This window comes from Ips typographus, unplaced genomic scaffold, assembly GCF_016097725.1.
Source record: "Ips typographus isolate SLU unplaced genomic scaffold, UJ_Ityp_2.0 IpsContig186, whole genome shotgun sequence".
NCBI classification, from domain to species: Eukaryota; Metazoa; Arthropoda; class Insecta; order Coleoptera; family Curculionidae; genus Ips; species Ips typographus.
Window position 1 is genome coordinate 1 of NW_028098552.1, and position 20000 is coordinate 20000.

At 45.1% G+C, this 20000-nt stretch overlaps 3 protein-coding genes across 3 annotated transcripts; 2 read left to right on the forward strand and 1 right to left on the reverse strand.

Moving 5' to 3' along the window:
• Positions 1 to 163: 163 nt before the first annotated feature.
• LOC145739447 (histone H3) lies at positions 164 to 750 on the forward strand (the record flags this gene model as incomplete). The annotated part of the gene is given in 1 exon segment (XM_081994865.1): positions 164 to 750. A coding segment is annotated over 1 exon segment (411 nt). The 3' UTR covers positions 657 to 750.
• A 1002-nt stretch (positions 751 to 1752) lies between these two features.
• Positions 1753 to 2314, reverse strand: LOC145739446 (histone H2B). Its single transcript, XM_081994863.1, has one exon. The coding sequence runs from the start codon at positions 2206 to 2208 to the stop codon at positions 1837 to 1839; it is 372 nt and encodes a 123-aa protein (XP_081850989.1). The 5' UTR covers positions 2209 to 2314; the 3' UTR covers positions 1753 to 1836.
• A 5144-nt stretch (positions 2315 to 7458) lies between these two features.
• On the forward strand, positions 7459 to 7998 carry LOC145739448 (histone H2A). The gene has a single exon (XM_081994866.1). It carries the CDS (start codon positions 7552 to 7554, stop codon positions 7927 to 7929), a length of 378 nt encoding a protein of 125 aa, XP_081850992.1. The 5' UTR covers positions 7459 to 7551; the 3' UTR covers positions 7930 to 7998.
• The last annotated feature ends 12002 nt before the right edge of the window (positions 7999 to 20000 follow it).

Here is a 20000-nt window from a genome sequence, read left to right on the forward strand (position 1 = left end):
AAACACCAATGGACACGACAACGACGAGCACGTTACTGCAACAAGGTACGCCGAGAACTGATCGAGAACTCCGACGTCGACCCGGTTTTGTTTCCTTCGCTAAGCTCCGCCCCCTTTGTACTGTTTCGACCAATCGGCGCCAGAGCCGACCCAACAAAACCGGAGCTCGATATCTCGACGCGTCAGACAGTGCCTAATCGCGTTCGAGTGCGTATCGTTAGTGATTTATCTAAAATAACAATAAAATGGCCCGTACAAAGCAGACCGCGCGTAAATCTACTGGAGGAAAGGCTCCAAGGAAACAACTGGCCACTAAGGCGGCCCGAAAAAGTGCTCCCGCTACGGGTGGCGTGAAAAAACCTCATCGTTACAGGCCCGGAACCGTAGCTCTGCGTGAAATTCGTCGCTACCAGAAGAGTACCGAATTGTTAATCAGGAAATTACCATTTCAACGTCTAGTCAGAGAAATCGCCCAGGATTTCAAGACCGACTTGCGATTCCAAAGTTCCGCCGTAATGGCACTGCAAGAAGCGAGCGAAGCTTATCTCGTCGGTTTATTCGAAGACACTAACCTTTGCGCCATTCACGCCAAAAGGGTGACCATCATGCCGAAGGACATCCAATTGGCACGACGCATCAGAGGTGAACGAGCTTAAATTTGAACGAGACACCTTCCAAAACCCGTAACGACGATTTATTGACGTGAACAAACGACAACAAAAAAAAAAACGGTTCTTTTAAGAACCACAACATACTTGACGTGATTGAAAGTCGTTTTTACAATCTTATTTCTACCAATTTATTTTATTATAACACTTTTTGTTGTGGTACAGTGTGTATAGGTATATAGGTATACTAATTAAGTACAAGTAGGATCACAGTGGTGTGTATTGTATCAAAGCTGAGAGATAATACATACTCAGATAGATAGGCTATCCCATCCTTATCAGCTCTTTTGGAGATTGGACATGATAACAATATACGTGCCCTTACCTTTTTACGATCCGTTTCTTATTTGCTTTTTTGAAGATTGGACGTGATAACAATATACGTGCCCCTACCTTTTTACGATCCGTTACTTATCTGCTTTTTTGGTAATTGGACGTGATAACAATATACGTGCCCTTACCTTTTTACGATACGTTACTTATCTGCTCTTTTGGAGATAGGACGTGATAACAATATACGTGCCCTTACCTTTTTTTACGATCCGTTACTTATCGTGACGTGATTGAAAGTCGTTTTTACAATTTTATTTCTACCAATTTATTTTATTATAACACTTTTTGTTGTGGTACAGTGTGTATAGGTATATAGGTATACTAATTAAGTACAAGTAGTATCACAGTGGTGTGTATTGTATCAAAGCTGAGAGATAATACATACTCAGATAGGTTAGTTAGTTAAGTAGGTAGGTAAAACACCACGTGCAAATATCAGTAGAAATTGCACACGGGGCGGGTTTTATTTAGATACTGATATCTATTTCTCAGTCGGTGAAATAAATCGATTTATGATCATTCCGACAAAGTTCGAAAAACGTGACTTATAAACGTGAAAATATCAGTATTTTACGCCGATAAGCACGTTTTGATCGATATTTCTTGTCTAGATCAGAAAAGACCGAAAAGCACGTTTTGACCGATATTTGTTATCTAGATCGAAAAACACCGATAAGCACGTTTTGACCGATATTTCTTATCTAACAGAATACGTCGTATATAAACGAAATTCTTTTTTTTTAATTCAACATTTTTGTGGCTCTGAGAAGAGCCGATTTTGTTGTTGGTTTTTTTTTTTTAATACAGGATAGTGTACTTACGGTCGAAAAACTATTTACTTGGAGCTAGTGTATTTCGTGACGGCTTTTGTTCCTTCACTGACTGCGTGTTTGGCTAACTCACCGGGCAATAACAGCCTGACGGCAGTCTGAATTTCTCTGCTCGTGATGGTCGATCTTTTGTTGTAGTGGGCCAATCGAGAAGCTTCAGCAGCAATCCGTTCGAAAATATCGTTGACGAACGAGTTCATAATGGACATGGCTTTACTCGAAATTCCAGTGTCGGGATGTACTTGTTTCAATACCTTGTAAATGTAGATAGCGTAGCTTTCCTTCCTCCTGCGCTTTTTCTTTTTGTCGCTTTTCGAAATGTTTTTCTGGGCCTTGCCGGCCTTCTTTGCTGCTTTACCGCTAGTTTTCGGTGGCATGGTTCTTTTTACTAGTGACGAATCACAAACAGACAAACAAAACTCACAAAAATTGACAAAACAACACACGACACGACAAGACGCTCGAATACAGACTGAACGTGAACGCCGCGCCATTATTTATGACTTTAAAGCGGTCTCAGATAAGCGAGTTAAGCAAGATTACTGCTTTTTACTCTCCCATCGCTGTAGACCAAAAGGAAAGGTCTGGAAGAAGACTCCGATAACAAAACTGCCATTTCCCTTTCGGGAATGTCAGAGTTGCAACGGCGTCTCCTGTCCTGGGTAAGGAGATGCCCCGGCTGACAGCGGGGCTCTTCTGCGCTCTTCTTGTCTTGCTTTTTTCTTTCTTCGTCAGCTGGTCTTCCTGGTGGAGGTCTTGGCATATTTTTGGATGTTCAATTGGTTAGTGAGCTAACCATTTTACATCCAAGAATATTTGTGAGGAGTTTGGATCGGAGGAGTGGAGGTCGATTTCCTTACCCTAGGCTTTTGGGCCGGCGGGGGGAAATCTGGGAGGTGTAGTCAGCGCCCGGTTAACACCGAGTTAACTACGGATTGGGTTATACCCAAGTTTTGAGAATAAATTCTCGCCACCCGGGGGGAAAGTCTTGTAGGAGGGGGGGGGTCCTCATCTTGGTTGGATGGTCTTGGCTGTCACCTGTAACTAAACAGAACGATTAATAAAATACTAACCTCAAAATTGAGGTTAGGGTTTCATCGGGTGTTTATCGTCAAATCCGGGAGGTTGTCATAATCGGGTGTTCAGCGCTGTCATCTATCGTCCAGCAGCTGATGTCGTGGCCGTTTGTGGGGGGCTTCCATTTCTGGATCGTAGTCTATCGCAGCTCTGATGAGTGGATTCTGGTGTTCTGCCATTATTGCAAAGAGTTTTTGGGCGTGCTCTTTGATTATGACTGTCGCTGTCTTGTATTTGAGATCTCTGGTGATGGTGTCGTTTCTGACATACCACGGGGCGTCGACTGCTGCTCTTAGCGCTATGTTTTCCACTGCTTGAAGGCGTTTCAAGTGGGATTTCGCTGCGTAGCCCCAGGCCGCGGAGGCGTACGTAAGGTGCGGTTGGATGATCGTCCTGATGAGAGTCAGCTTAGTCTTTACGCTGGTTTTGTTGTTTCTACCGATGACTGGGTAGAGTTGAGCCCGGGCAAGCTTTGCTTTCGCCCGAGCTTTTTCGGTGTGACACTTCCATGTTAGTGTCTTGTCTAGTTCTACTCCGAGGTATGTCGCGGTGTTGCGCCATGGAATTTCCTCCTCTTGGACTTGGAGGTTGGTTTCTGGTCTTATTTTTCGCCTCTTGGTAAACATGATGGCTTGTGTTTTGGCGGCGTTTAGCTGTATTTTCCATCTGGCGCACCACTTTTCCAGAGTCTCGATTTCGCTTTGGAGTTTTCTGGTGAGTAGCCTGGCATTTCTGGATTTGACCAGTATTGCGGTGTCGTCGGCGTATAATGCCAGGTTGCTTCCTGCCGCGCGCGGTATATCGCTGTTGTAGATATTGTACAGGAATGGTGAGAGGACTGCCCCCTGCGGTACCCCTGCTGCCATCTCTCTGTATGTGGAGAAGACGCCTTCTGTCTTGACTCTAAATCGTCGCGCGTTCAGGAATGACTTCACCAGTTTAACTTGGCTGGTTGGGAAACCGGCGTCCAGCATCTTGATGAGTAGTCCTTTGTGCCAGACGCGATCGAAGGCTTTCGATACGTCTAACAGGACTGCTCCAGTTGCTACCTTGTTGTTGAATCCACTGGTAATGAACTCAACCATTCGGAGGACTTGTTGTTCTGTCGAGTGGCCGTGTCTGAATCCGAACTGTTCATCTGGGATGATCTTCAGTTCTTCTTCGGTCTCTTTGAGCCTTTTTAGGATGACTATTTCTGCTAGTTTCCCCATACATGGCAAAAGGCTGATTGGCCGATAGTTCTGGGGAAATAGGTGGTCTTTGTCTGGTTTTGGAAACAAAATCACATCTGCCGCTTTCCATCTGTCCGGAAAGTACTGCAGTCGCAGCGCCGCGTTGATAATGTTGGTTAGGGCGACTAGTGGTTGTCTTGGCAGTTTTTTGAGCGGTATGTTTCCAATCCCATCGCATCCTGGTGCCTTACGTGGATTTAGGCTCCGTAGTATGTCTCGGAGCTCTTCAGGCGAGGCGTGTCGGATTTGGGTGTTGTCCGGCAGCCTGTTGATGTTTCTGGCTCTTCTTTCGACTTCGGTTTCCCATTGCTCGGCTTCAAGATCGTCAGTGTCGTTTTCTTGAAACTGTCGCTCCAGGCAGTCAGCGAATGTTTCTGCTTTGTCCTCGTTCAGGTAAACAATCCCGTTTTGTCCATGCAGAGGCGGAATTGGCTTTCTCTTTTTCTTTAGCGCTCTGCATGTTTTCCAGACGCTGCGGTCTTGCGCGTTCAGCGTTTCTAGGTGTTCCTGCCACTGCTTGTCTCGGTGTTCTTGCAGGGCGGCCTTTACCCTCCTGTTTAGTTGGTTCAGGAGGTTTCTGTCGGCGGGATCGTTTGTCCTGATTGCGGTTCTTTTCGCTCGTCTCCTTTCCCGGATAAGCTGTTTTGTAGCTTCTGGTATACCAGCAAGGTAGTTGTTGATTATTGGCCGGCGTTTTGTGGTGGTGCTGGCCTCTATCGCTGCTTTTATGGCGTTTTCCAGTGCTAAAATAGCATCTTCGATTTCCTGACGGTGTTCGAGTCGAGGAATCGGTGGAAAATCTCGCTGCAGGATTTCTCTGTATTTTTCCCAGTCTGTTGTTCTGCTGGTGAATGTCGCTTCTTGCTGGTTTTCCTTTTCGCCCAGTGTTAGGAGGACTGGATTGTGGTCGGACGAACCTTCATTTGTGGCTGTGATTTCTAGGCCCATTGCAGGATTGCGAATGAGCGCAAAATCAATCACGTCGTTTACTCCGTTGTTACTGAAGTGCGTAGGTTCGACCGGTGCTAGCACGTCTACGTCCTCTCTACGTTCCAGGAAAGTTTCGAGCTCTGTCCCTCTTCTGTTGTGTCTCCTGCAGTTCCACTGCTCCGATTTAGCGTTGAAATCACCAATGGCAACGTGTTGTCCTCGTTGTCTACGAAACAGGATGATTTCCAGATCGTTTTCTTCAAGTTGCTCCCGCGGGGGTTGATAGCAGGAGCAAATCCTGAGCGTTCCTGCTGAGGTTGTGATTTCAACTGCGACTGCTTCCATTGTAGTGGTGTCTAATGGAGGCAGCTCGGCATGTGGAATGGAGCGTTTCACTAGCAGGGCGACGCCTCCTGCTGGGCGTCGAGCGGTTACTCTGTCCCTCCTGTAGACAGCATATCCTGGGATCCCGAATTGGTCTGTTAACCGTAAGTGCGTCTCCTGTATGGCGGCGACGTCCACTTCTAGGCGTAATAAAATTTCCGCTAGTTCGGTTTTCCGGGTCTTGATGCCATTGATGTTCCATGACATTATCTGCAGGAATGATGCTGTCCGGTGTGCGAACATTTAGTTCGTCTTATTCATTGGCGGCAGTTGCGCGAAAAATGTACTCATGGCGGAGTACATTTGTTGCATCTGCTGCATCATGGCGGTAAAGTCCATGATTGGTTGGGCAGGAGGGGCGACGGGCTTTTGTCTCGGAGCTCCGCTGTTGGTTTTTCCAGCTTTCGCCGCGTCGGCGAAGCTTTTGCCGCTCTGGCGGGCCGACGCCGCTGGTTTCGCCGCTGGCGCTGTTCTTGGGGTTTGTTTGGTCGGCGCTGGTTTTTGGATAACCGCGGCGTATCTTGCGCACCCTCGGTAACTGGCGGGGTGTTGTCCGTTGCAGTTCGCACATTTCGCTGGAGTATCGCGTGATTTCTGGCATTCTGCGGAATGGTGGTTTCCGCCGCATTTCACGCATTTTGGCGCTGCGGTGCAGTATCCTTGCGAATGTCCGAATTGCTGGCAACGGTGACATTGGCTCGGCCCTGTTGGCTGACGCTGCGGCTCGATTCTGATGACCAAGTGGCAGCATCGGTTGATTTGGAAAAGCTTGTCTTTTTGTTCTTTGGTGGTCTGAACAAGGACTAGCGGCAATGGCTGTTTGCTTCGTCGGTTGCGCATGCGCTGGACTGACGCTGCGGTTACTCCTTGATTGGCAAGATCGATGGTAATTTCCTCACACGTAATGTTGAGTGGCAGTCCTCTAATTACGGCTCTGGCGGTTTTGTCTTCCGGGAGAGCGTATGTGTGGAATTCCTTCTTGTCCTCGTTTAGCATTTTAGCTAGGGAGCGATAGTCATTTGGCGTCGCCGGGGTGATGGCGAGGCCTACGCCGGTCATTTTGGCTTTGTTGTAATTGATCTTCCTGTCTCTGATTTTGTTACAGACGGCAGTCCAATCATTAGCGTTTTTTAGGACGATTGGTGGCACTTTGGGGGTTTTTTCTATCTCTGTTGCAACGGGCGTTTCGTCGGCCGAGCCTTCCACTTGCGTGGTCGGATTCACCAGCTTTTGCTGGCTACTCCTCGGTGTCTCCGAATCGCTCATTTGCATCTCCGATTCGCTTTCAGATTCCGATTTCTCGTTCTCTTGTTTTGGCCGTTTCCGTCCTTTTCTTTGTCCGGTGGTTTTTTCTTTGTCTTGTTGTCCATCTCTTATCTCTTTTAAGAGGATGGTCTGCTCCGCTAGGGTTTTCTCGAGGAATTCTACACGCTGCAGAAGTTGCTTGTTCTGCTCGCGTAGAAATTGCGTCAGTCCGTAAAGCTTTTCAGGGTCGTCTTTATATCGGTTGGCAAGACGCCCGGTATCCTCAATAGAAAGGTCACGCGACATTTTGGATTTCTCCAAGTGTGCCACGCTACCTTTGTTTGGGATTGAAACACGTGAAAGGATCACGTGTTTCCTTTGTTCTTGGTCGGTTTTTTCTTTGTTCGATGTCTTCTCGTGGTTTACACTAATGTTCTCCACTTCACTCACTACTCACTACACTACTACTCGTATGTCGCGCACTACTATACTGTTCGTGGTTCACTTATGTTTAATTCGTGTTGAAAAACACAAAGTAAACAAAGAAAACGCACAAGTTCACTCAATCGCTTCGGGTAGGTTCGGGTGTCGCCGTCGGCTGGTCCGCTCCGTCTCGATGCTCGCTGTAAACTGAACGTGAACGGATCTGGCGGCCGCCTTTTAACTGACGAGCGAGTCTGTTTACAAGCTCCGCCCACTCGGTTTTGTCGAACGGAGCGACGTGATTGGTCCGCCGCTTAGTATAAATATAGGCCAGTCGGGGACGACGGTATCAGTCTCGTACGTGCACTAGAAGGCAACGTTTACGTTTTTTTTGTGTCAAATCGAAAAAAAAAAAACCAGTTTTTAACCATGTCCGGACGCGGTAAAGGTGGTAAAGTAAAGGGAAAGGCAAAATCGCGTTCAAGTCGTGCGGGACTTCAGTTTCCGGTGGGACGTATTCATCGTTTGCTACGTAAGGGAAACTACGCCGAAAGAGTCGGAGCGGGAGCACCGGTGTATTTAGCGGCCGTCATGGAATATTTAGCCGCCGAAGTTCTCGAGTTGGCTGGAAACGCAGCAAGAGACAACAAAAAAACCAGAATAATTCCCCGACATTTGCAATTGGCGATCCGTAATGACGAAGAGTTGAACAAACTGTTATCGGGTGTGACAATAGCTCAGGGTGGTGTTCTTCCAAACATCCAAGCCGTTTTGTTGCCCAAGAAAACTGACAGCAAGACCAAGTAAGGTAATAACGGTTAGTTATTCAGTTATGTGAAAGAAATAAATAAACAACGGTCCTTTTAAGGACCACAACTTGTTTAGAAATTTGGAAATTCGTTTATTTGCTTATTTATCACACACAGACAACGTTATATTTTGGTACTTTTGAAAATGTCACGTGACATTGAAAAATACATATATATAAGCTACCAGAGTCGGACTTCGATAGTTTTACGGTGAAATCAGGTCAAGGTCATAACTGTTCGATGAGGAAAGATAGAAGTTGTCATTAGCAATAATAATCCGGCGCTTTCGCCATTTTTTTTGCAAATGCTAGTGGATATTTCACCCGTCAATAGGGAACAAGAGTTGGACTTCGACGGTCGATATTTCGATTGTTTTACGGTGAAATCAGGTCAAGGTCATAACTGTTCGATGAGGAAAGATAGAAGTTGTCATTAGCAATGATAATCGGGCGCTTTCGCCATTTTTTCGAAATATTCGTAGTTTTACAGTGTAATTAGTTCAAGGTCAAAACTTTTCGATGCGCAACAGTAGAATTTGTCATTAGCAATAATAATCCGGCGCTTTCGCCATTTTTTTGCAAATGCTAGTGGATATTTCACCCGTCAATAGGGAACAAGAGTTGGACTTCGACGGTCGATATTTCGATCGTTTTACGGTGAAATCAGGTCAAGGTCACAAATGTTCGATGAGGAAAGATAGAAGTTGTCATTAGCAATGATAATCCGGCGCTTTCGCCATTTTTTCGAAATATTCGTAGTTTTACAGTGTAATCAGATCGTTCAAGGTCACAAATTTTCGTGATGGTAAGGTAGAATTATTGGTCATTAGCAACGATTATTTGGCGCCTTCGCCATTTTGTCAAGAATACCATGTATTTCGACTTTGAAAACGAGTGGTAAAAAAGGCGAACGATGAGAGAGAGACGTATTTTCTTTCTCAGCGTTCGCCATTTTGTCAAGAATACCATGTATTTCGACTTTGAAAACGAGTGGTAAAAAAGGCGAACGACGGAAAAGACACAATCGGGTCTTTATCCGCGTTCGCCATTTTGTCAACAATTTGCCATTATGGGGTCCAAAAAGTCCTAGAAAAAAAAGTCTAGAAAAAAAAGTCTAGAAAAAAAAGTCTAGAAAAAAAAGTCTAGAAAAAAAAGTCTAGAAAAAAAAGTCTAGAAAAAAAAGAGTATTTTAGCACGATTTTTCAGAGCGATTACCCTACCTCTCCTACTCCTTATTCTCATTTCTCACGCTTTCCTTCATACTCCCTCTTCACCTTTCTTCCTTTCACCTTTCTTCTTCCTACACTCCCTCTCTATTACTACTCTACTCTCACCTTACTCCATCCTATACTCACGCCAATACACTCCTACACCCTCTTCTACTTTCATCTACATTCCCCTATGCCCTCGCCAGTTTTCACAAGTACCACTCTGCCTAAAGTACATGTTACCGCTACTGACCGTGGGTACATATGTATACTACTAGTATGCACTCTTCAGTACTAGTATCTCGCACTAGCGCTTCTATTTAAATACATCCACCCGTACTTTATCCAATTTACATACTTGTGTGTATATAACATAATTCTACTCCCATCATCTAAGTAGTAGTGACACACACACACACACGTAGTGGACGAGACAAAATAGTAACGAACTGTTTTATGCATGCCTGCCTGCCTGCCTGGCCTAGTCAAATATTATAACAAACACAAGCCGATGATAGTGCCCCCGCTATCCAAAGCTATGATTTGCTCCTCTAACCATATTGCACGCTCGTAAAAACGTCAATCAATGCTGCCGATACGATACACCTGGAGATTGGTCCAAACTCAACACACTTTGCCACACACATCATATTATCTGTACTACTTACTAGTAGTCTGTCTGTCTGTCTGTCTGGTCTGTGTATTACCTCACAAATAGTATCCATCTGTTTCGCTTCGTAGTCATAGAAAACTTGTTTTTTTGCTATAGCGGATTAGGAATGCTGTTTACGCACTAAACCAGCCTAACCTAACCTAACCTAACCTAACCTAAACTAACCTAACCTAACTTAACCTAACCTAACCTAACCTAACCTAACCTAACCTAACCTAACCTAAACTACCCTAACCTAACTTAACCTAACCTAACCTAAACTAACCTAACCTAACTTAACCTAACCTAACCTAACCTAACCTAACCTAACCTAACCTAACCTAATCTAACCTAAACTACCCTAACCTTACTTAACCTAACCTAACCTAACCTAACCTAACCTAACCTAACCTAACCTAACCTAACCTAACCTAACCTAACCTAACCTAACCTAACCTAACCTAACCTAATCTAACCTAACCTAACCTAATCTGACCTAGCTTAAACTAACCTAACTTAAACTAACCTAACCTAAGCTAACTTAACAGGTTATCTAGGCGAAGCGTAGCGAATGAATGGACGGACGAAAGTTCTTTCGCTAGTTTGTTGAGCCGCTCGTCGGCAGTGGCGTCGTCATATTTTTCGTACGCGACGCCTCGTTTAAGCTAGCGCTAAGTTTTTCATGCCGAAAACTGTAATTGGCGCTAGTCGCGATGTCGTCGCTGTTGTTTGCGACGCTTCGCCATACGTGGATATATATGTAAGGGAGGTGTAGACTCGAAAAAAAAATCGAGTCATAAAAAAGGCGAACGACGAAAGAAGCTATTGCAGATCTTTCGGCGTTCGCCAAAACTGTCATAGATAGAGGAGACGAAAAAAGGTAAGGGGACGTAGACTTTGCGAAAAAAAAAAACGAGTCATAAAAAAGGCGAACGACGAAAGAAGCTGGAAGAGCTCTTTCGGCGTTCGCCTTTTCTACGTTCGTCTACACGTTAGACGTTCCGTCGCGCACAAGCGATCGACCGACCGAACGATTTATCATCGACCGGCCGGCCGTCGCTTTCGCGACCGAAACGTTTAACGGTTCGACCTATATACATACACATATAGTTATATATATATGTACATATATATTCACGGGGTCTCGTCTCACCGACAAGACGAATCCCCAAGCGAAGGGCTGAGTCTCAACAGATCGCAGCGTGGAAACTGCTCTACCGAGTACAACACCCTGCCAGGTACGTAAGTCGTCTACAGACAATTCCGAGTTCCAACATCGAAACGATTGTGATACCCATGATGGACCGCCGAGAGGTCCGATCGAACATGGCAAGGATCGATCCCGCCGTCGACCGGTGACCCCACGCGGCAAACAGGGCTCGTGCGACGACCGACGCGAACGTCGATCACCTAGTAAAGTCACATTGTTTTGAGCCTTTCGACTCTCGGAACTCCAAGAGATATCGTTGCCACCTTTGACTAGAAAGGATACGGCCTTAGAGGCGTTCAGGCATAAACCAACGGATGGTAGCTTCGCACCATAGCCCGCTCGAGCTAGTGCGTGAACCAAATGTCCGAACCTGCGGTTCCTCTCGTACTGAGCAGGATTACTATCGCAACGACGAGTCATCAGTAGGGTAAAACTAACCTGTCTCACGACGGTCTAAACCCAGCTCACGTTCCCTATTGACGGGTGAACAAGCGGGCCCAACAGTTTCCATACACCTTTTTAACATTGGAAGCCTCTATAGTGCATTAGTGTGTAACAGTTAGTTACACTTAGTTACTTAACTCGTTTTATTATTTTCAACGTTTTTTTTTTTTGGTGCGTTCTCGCATACCCAAACAATACACAACCAAAATATTAACAACACTTTTTGAAAAGATTACCTGTAAATTATTGCACGTACATGTTATAAAAATGAAGGTGCCTTTTCCTTTTTACGATCCGTTACTAATCTGTTTTATGGTATTTGAACGTGATAACAATATACGTGCCCTTACCTTTTTACGATCCTATCCTTATCTGCTTTTTTGGAGATTGGACGTGGTAACAATATACGTGCCCTTACCTTTTTACGATACGTTACTTATCTGTTTTTTTGGTAATTGGACGTAATAACAATATACGTGCCCTTACCTTTTTACGATCCTATCCTTATCTGCTTTTTTGGAGATTGGACGTGTTAACAATATACGTGCCCTTACCTTTTTACGATCCTATTCTTATCTGCTTTTTTGGAGATTGGACGTGGTAACAATATACGTGCCCTTACCTTTTTAGGATCCTATCCTTATCTGTTTATTGGTAATTCGACGTGATAACAATATACGTGCTCTTTACCTTTTTACGATCCTATCCTTAACTGTTTATTGGTAATTGAACGTGATAAAAATGTACGTGTTCTTGCCTTTACTTTTACTTCTCTATTTTTTTTTTGATAATTGCACGTACATGTACAATTATTAACGTTGCTAAAAATGTTACGTAACCCCGGAATATTGCACCATTGTGCTTCCACGCGAATTTCTTTTAATGTTATTTGGTGGTTCTGAAAAGAACCGATTTTTTTTTATAAAAGGTGCTTAATAATATCAATAATTATCAAGCACCTTTTCCGCCTCGGCCACCACTAGCACGCAAGCAACGGCCGTTTTTTCCACTTCCACGCCGTTATTGTACATCTCCGTGTGGAATCGGAGACGTACTGCCTTGGATGAAAGTGATTTCTTCTCGGTCATTTCGTCAACCGTGAACTGCAGTTTGGCCATCTCTGCCTTCGTACGTCTTATTTGGCGCGTCAACTCCCGCCGGATGTTGGCTGCCAAATAGAACGGTAAAGCACCCCGTTCACCACTCGACATCGCTAACAACTGAAAACTGAACCCCGACGCGCTCCGGTACCATATTTATACGGCCCGGCAGACCAATCACGTCGCTCCGTTTGGCAAAACCGGGGTGGGTGTGGCTTGTTAACGGACTCGGCGAGAGTATAAATAGTGCCCGTTTCAGATCGCAACATTCAGTTTACAGCGAGCATCGAGACGGAGCGGACCAGCCGACGGCGACACCCGAACCTACCCGAAGCGATTGAGTGAACTTGTGCGTTTTCTTTGTTTACTTTGTGTTTTTCAACACGAATTAAACATAAGTGAACCACGAACAGTATAGTAGTGCGCGACATACGAGTAGTAGTGTAGTGAGTAGTGAGTGAAGTGGAGAACATTAGTGTAAACCACGAGAAGACATCGAACAAAGAAAAAACCGACCAAGAACAAAGGAAACACGTGATCCTTTCACGTGTTTCAATCCCAAACAAAGGTAGCGTGGCACACTTGGAGAAATCCAAAATGTCGCGTGACCTTTCTATTGAGGATACCGGGCGTCTTGCCAACCGATATAAAGACGACCCTGAAAAGCTTTACGGACTGACGCAATTTCTACGCGAGCAGAACAAGCAACTTCTGCAGCGTGTAGAATTCCTCGAGAAAACCCTAGCGGAGCAGACCATCCTCTTAAAAGAGATAAGAGATGGACAACAAGACAAAGAAAAAACCACCGGACAAAGAAAAGGACGGAAACGGCCAAAACAAGAGAACGAGAAATCGGAATCTGAAAGCGAATCGGAGATGCAAATGAGCGATTCGGAGACACCGAGGAGTAGCCAGCAAAAGCTGGTGAATCCGACCACGCAAGTGGAAGGCTCGGCCGACGAAACGCCCGTTGCAACAGAGATAGAAAAAACCCCCAAAGTGCCACCAATCGTCCTAAAAAACGCTAATGATTGGACTGCCGTCTGTAACAAAATCAGAGACAGGAAGATCAACTACAACAAAGCCAAAATGACCGGCGTAGGCCTCGCCATCACCCCGGCGACGCCAAATGACTATCGCTCCCTAGCTAAAATGCTAAACGAGGACAAGAAGGAATTCCACACATACGCTCTCCCGGAAGACAAAACCGCCAGAGCCGTAATTAGAGGACTGCCACTCAACATTACGTGTGAGGAAATTACCATCGATCTTGCCAATCAAGGAGTAACTGCAGCGTCAGTCCAGCGCATGCGCAACCGACGAAGCAAACAGCCATTGCCGCTAGTCCTTGTTCAGACCACCAAAGAACAAAAAGACAAGCTTTTCCAAATCAACCGATGCTGCCACTTGGTCATCAGAATCGAGCCGCAGCGTCAGCCAACAGGGCCGAGCCAATGTCACCGTTGCCAGCAATTCGGACATTCGCAAGGATACTGCACCGCAGCGCCAAAATGCGTGAAATGCGGCGGAAACCACCATTCCGCAGAATGCCAGAAATCACGCGATACTCCAGCGAAATGTGCGAACTGCAACGGACAACACCCCGCCAGTTACCGAGGGTGCGCAAGATACGCCGCGGTTATCCAAAAACCAGCGCCGACCAAACAAACCCCAAGAACAGCGCCAGCGGCGAAACCAGCGGCGTCGGCCCGCCAGAGCGGCAAAAGCTTCGCCGACGCGGCGAAAGCTGGAAAAACCAACAGCGGAGCTCCGAGACAAAAGCCCGTCGCCCCTCCTGCCCAACCAATCATGGACTTTACCGCCATGATGCAGCAGATGCAACAAATGTACTCCGCCATGAGTACATTTTTCGCGCAACTGCCGCCAATGAATAAGACGAACTAAATGTTCGCACACCGGACAGCATCATTCCTGCAGATAATGTCATGGAACATCAATGGCATCAAGACCCGGAAAACCGAACTAGCGGAAATTTTATTACGCCTAGAAGTGGACGTCGCCGCCATACAGGAGACGCACTTACGGTTAACAGACCAATTCGGGATCCCAGGATATGCTGTCTACAGGAGGGACAGAGTAACCGCTCGACGCCCAGCAGGAGGCGTCGCCCTGCTAGTGAAACGCTCCATTCCACATGCCGAGCTGCCTCCATTAGACACCACTACAATGGAAGCAGTCGCAGTTGAAATCACAACCTCAGCAGGAACGCTCAGGATTTGCTCCTGCTATCAACCCCCGCGGGAGCAACTTGAAGAAAACGATCTGGAAATCATCCTGTTTCGTAGACAACGAGGACAACACGTTGCCATTGGTGATTTCAACGCTAAATCGGAGCAGTGGAACTGCAGGAGACACAACAGAAGAGGGACAGAGCTCGAAACTTTCCTGGAACGTAGAGAGGACGTAGACGTGCTAGCACCGGTCGAACCTACGCACTTCAGTAACAACGGAGTAAACGACGTGATTGATTTTGCGCTCATTCGCAATCCTGCAATGGGCCTAGAAATCACAGCCACAAATGAAGGTTCGTCCGACCACAATCCAGTCCTCCTAACACTGGGCGAAAAGGAAAACCAGCAAGAAGCGACATTCACCAGCAGAACAACAGACTGGGAAAAATACAGAGAAATCCTGCAGCGAGATTTTCCACCGATTCCTCGACTCGAACACCGTCAGGAAATCGAAGATGCTATTTTAGCACTGGAAAACGCCATAAAAGCAGCGATAGAGGCCAGCACCACCACAAAACGCCGGCCAATAATCAACAACTACCTTGCTGGTATACCAGAAGCTACAAAACAGCTTATCCGGGAAAGGAGACGAGCGAAAAGAACCGCAATCAGGACAAACGATCCCGCCGACAGAAACCTCCTGAACCAACTAAACAGGAGGGTAAAGGCCGCCCTGCAAGAACACCGAGACAAGCAGTGGCAGGAACACCTAGAAACGCTGAACGCGCAAGACCGCAGCGTCTGGAAAACATGCAGAGCGCTAAAGAAAAAGAGAAAGCCAATTCCGCCTCTGCATGGACAAAACGGGATTGTTTACCTGAACGAGGACAAAGCAGAAACATTCGCTGACTGCCTGGAGCGACAGTTTCAAGAAAACGACACTGACGATCTTGAAGCCGAGCAATGGGAAACCGAAGTCGAAAGAAGAGCCAGAAACATCAACAGGCTGCCGGACAACACCCAAATCCGACACGCCTCGCCTGAAGAGCTCCGAGACATACTACGGAGCCTAAATCCACGTAAGGCACCAGGATGCGATGGGATTGGAAACATACCGCTCAAAAAACTGCCAAGACAACCACTAGTCGCCCTAACCAACATTATCAACGCGGCGCTGCGACTGCAGTACTTTCCGGACAGATGGAAAGCGGCAGATGTGATTTTGTTTCCAAAACCAGACAAAGACCACCTATTTCCCCAGAACTATCGGCCAATCAGCCTTTTGCCATGTATGGGGAAACTAGCAGAAATAGTCATCCTAAAAAGGCTCAAAGAGACCGAAGAAGAACTGAAGATCATCCCAGATGAACAGTTCGGATTCAGACACGGCCACTCGACAGAACAACAAGTCCTCCGAATGGTTGAGTTCATTACCAGTGGATTCAACAACAAGGTAGCAACTGGAGCAGTCCTGTTAGACGTATCGAAAGCCTTCGATCGCGTCTGGCACAAAGGACTACTCATCAAGATGCTGGACGCCGGTTTCCCAACCAGCCAAGTTAAACTGGTGAAGTCATTCCTGAACGCGCGACGATTTAGAGTCAAGACAGAAGGCGTCTTCTCCACATACAGAGAGATGGCAGCAGGGGTACCGCAGGGGGCAGTCCTCTCACCATTCCTGTACAATATCTACAACAGCGATATACCGCGCGCGGCAGGAAGCAACCTGGCATTATACGCCGACGACACCGCAATACTGGTCAAATCCAGAAATGCCAGGCTACTCACCAGAAAACTCCAAAGCGAAATCGAGACTCTGGAAAAGTGGTGCGCCAGATGGAAAATACAGCTAAACGCCGCCAAAACACAAGCCATCATGTTTACCAAGAGGCGAAAAATAAGACCAGAAACCAACCTCCAAGTCCAAGAGGAGGAAATTCCATGGCGCAACACCGCGACATACCTCGGAGTAGAACTAGACAAGACACTAACATGGAAGTGTCACACCGAAAAAGCTCGGGCGAAAGCAAAGCTTGCCCGGGCTCAACTCTACCCAGTCATCGGTAGAAACAACAAAACCAGCGTAAAGACTAAGCTGACTCTCATCAGGACGATCATCCAACCGCACCTTACGTACGCCTCCGCGGCCTGGGGCTACGCAGCGAAATCCCACTTGAAACGCCTTCAAGCAGTGGAAAACATAGCGCTAAGAGCAGCAGTCGACGCCCCGTGGTATGTCAGAAACGACACCATCACCAGAGATCTCAAATACAAGACAGCGACAGTCATAATCAAAGAGCACGCCCAAAAACTCTTTGCAATAATGGCAGAACACCAGAATCCACTCATCAGAGCTGCGATAGACTACGATCCAGAAATGGAAGCCCCCCACAAACGGCCACGACATCAGCTGCTGGACGATAGATGACAGCGCTGAACACCCGATTATGACAACCTCCCGGATTTGACGATAAACACCCGATGAAACCCTAACCTCAATTTTGAGGTTAGTATTTTATTAATCGTTCTGTTTAGTTACAGGTGACAGCCAAGACCATCCAACCAAGATGAGGACCCCCCCCCCTCCTACAAGACTTTCCCCCCGGGTGGCGAGAATTTATTCTCAAAACTTGGGTATAACCCAATCCGTAGTTAACTCGGTGTTAACCGGGCGCTGACTACACCTCCCAGATTTCCCCCCGCCGGCCCAAAAGCCTAGGGTAAGGAAATCGACCTCCACTCCTCCGATCCAAACTCCTCACAAATATTCTTGGATGTAAAATGGTTAGCTCACTAACCAATTGAACATCCAAAAATATGCCAAGACCTCCACCAGGAAGACCAGCTGACGAAGAAAGAAAAAAGCAAGACAAGAAGAGCGCAGAAGAGCCCCGCTGTCAGCCGGGGCATCTCCTTACCCAGGACAGGAGACGCCGTTGCAACTCTGACATTCCCGAAAGGGAAATGGCAGTTTTGTTATCGGAGTCTTCTTCCAGACCTTTCCTTTTGGTCTACAGCGATGGGAGAGTAAAAAGCAGTAATCTTGCTTAACTCGCTTATCTGAGACCGCTTTAAAGTCATAAATAATGGCGCGCGCAACATTCAGTCGTATTGTTCCAGTTATGGCGTCCAGAGACCTCCCACTTCCACAGCAAGCGCTGTTGCAAATACGGCAACTTCGTGCTCAATGTCGTCGGATTCACTGCGAAATACGGAGTACGACAGAAGATTTAAAAGACGCCGTCGCCGAAATCGACAAGGAAGCAGATTGTAGATTGCCTAAGATGCAGAAGAGTGTTCTACAACTTAGGCAAAATATCAGTGCCCTTGACGAAACAATAAAAAAAGCTAGTAAAAAAAATTAGTTTTTTTACTAGCTTTTTTTAGTGTTTCATAAAAAAAACGGTTTTTTTAAAAACCACAAACATATTACTAAAAGAAATTTGTAGTTCAGCTTTATATTGAACAATATAAATACATACTGAATATACGCACAAAACTAACCAAAGTATTATTATTGATTGATAAAAAGCAGCAAAATAACACCCTGTTTACCGTTAGTCAGTCCAGCCCGACGGAGTGGCGCCACTCGACCGACCGCATGGAAATTTTCAGTTGTTTTTGTATTTAAACGTAAATATATCTCCATTACTTACAATAAACATTGCTTAAAATGTTGTCTAACGTCGTACCATTATATTTCAAAGCAAATGTCTTTTAATTATATTTTGTGGTTCTAAAAAGAACCGATTTTTTTGGATAAAAAAGTTAAGAATATTAAAATTTTCGCATCTGGACAACAAATCGTTAGTTTTATTGGCAATCTCTTGAACTGCCACCGTCAACTGCGATTGTTACATTAACAAAAAATAAGGTCAATATGAAATATTTTTATAATACAAATTGTGTTATATAGCATTAGGGTGGGTCCTAGGAGCATCCTGCTGCAAAAAAACATAATATTTTTGATTTTTTTTTTAGGTCTGATGATATCGAACTTCTTCGCTTCATTTTCAAAGTCAAAAAATGGGGTTAATATGGAATATTTTTATAATACAAATTGTGTTATATAGCCTTAGGTTGGGCCCTAGGAGCATTCTGCTACAAAAAAACCTAATATTTTTGATTTTTTTTTATGTCTGATGATATCGAACTTCTTCGCTTCATTTTCAAAGTCAAAAAATGGGGTTAATATGGAATATTTTTATAATACAAATTGTGTTATATAGCCTTAGGTTGGGTCCTAGGAGCATTCTGCTACAAAAAAACCTAATATTTTTGATTTTTTTTTTATGTCTGATGATATCGAACTTCTTCGCTTCATTTTCAAAGTCAAAAAATGGGGTTAATATGGAATATTTTTATAATACAAATTGTGTTATATAGCCTTAGGGTGGGTCCTAGGAGCATTCTGCTGCAAAAAAACCTAATATTTTTGATTTTTTTTTCTAGGTCTGATGATATCGAACTTCTTCGCTTCATTTTCAAAGTCAAAAAATGGGGTTAATATGGAATATTTTCATAATACAAATTGTGTTATATAGGCTTAGGACGGGTCCTAGCAGCATCCTGCTGCAAAAAAACCTAATATTTTTGATTTTTTTTTCTAGGTCTGATGATATCAAACTTCTTCGCTTCATTTTCAAAGTCAAAAAATGGGGCTAATATGAAATATTTTTATAATACAAATTCACCGTAAAATTTTGGGAAAAAAAATTTGTTAACTAAATCGGGGTCGCTCTACAACCCTACGTGGTTTATTGTGCAATTTTCCAAAATTTTTCAAAAATTTTCCCCCAAATTTCCCCCCCGGAAAATTTTCCCCCCATCAAAAAATGTGCGTAATTCGTTTGTAGACATGTTTGTATTTGATGTCAGGCCCATGCGCGGCTTCCTTCCGGCGTAATCTTCGAAAATCCGATTCGCAAACCGGTTTTTTTCCCCCCATCTTCACAGGGGGGGATCGAAAAATGGGGCTAATATGAAACATTTTTATAATACAAATTGACTTATATTGCCTTAGGACGGTCTCTAGAAACACCCTGCTGCAAAATACTCTAATTTTTTCAATTTTTTTTTTTTTTTGAGCTTGAAAATTTTCTAATTCCAAAATAAGTCGGAAAATTTTTATTGGCTCTAGCGATTCCTTAGGACCTCCTGAGTCATACAAACCAAACTTGCATTATACAAATATGCCCGGAACAGGTCGGAAAATGACTTTGAAAACCAATTTTTTTACTTTTCCCCCCTGGCCGTATTTTTCA

Coding starts and splice junctions, on each gene's coding strand:
- LOC145739446 (XM_081994863.1), bottom strand. CDS start 2,208: ATGCCACCGAAAACTAGCGGTAAAGCAGCAAAGAAGGCCGGCAAGGCC.
- LOC145739448 (XM_081994866.1), top strand. CDS start 7,552: ATGTCCGGACGCGGTAAAGGTGGTAAAGTAAAGGGAAAGGCAAAATCG.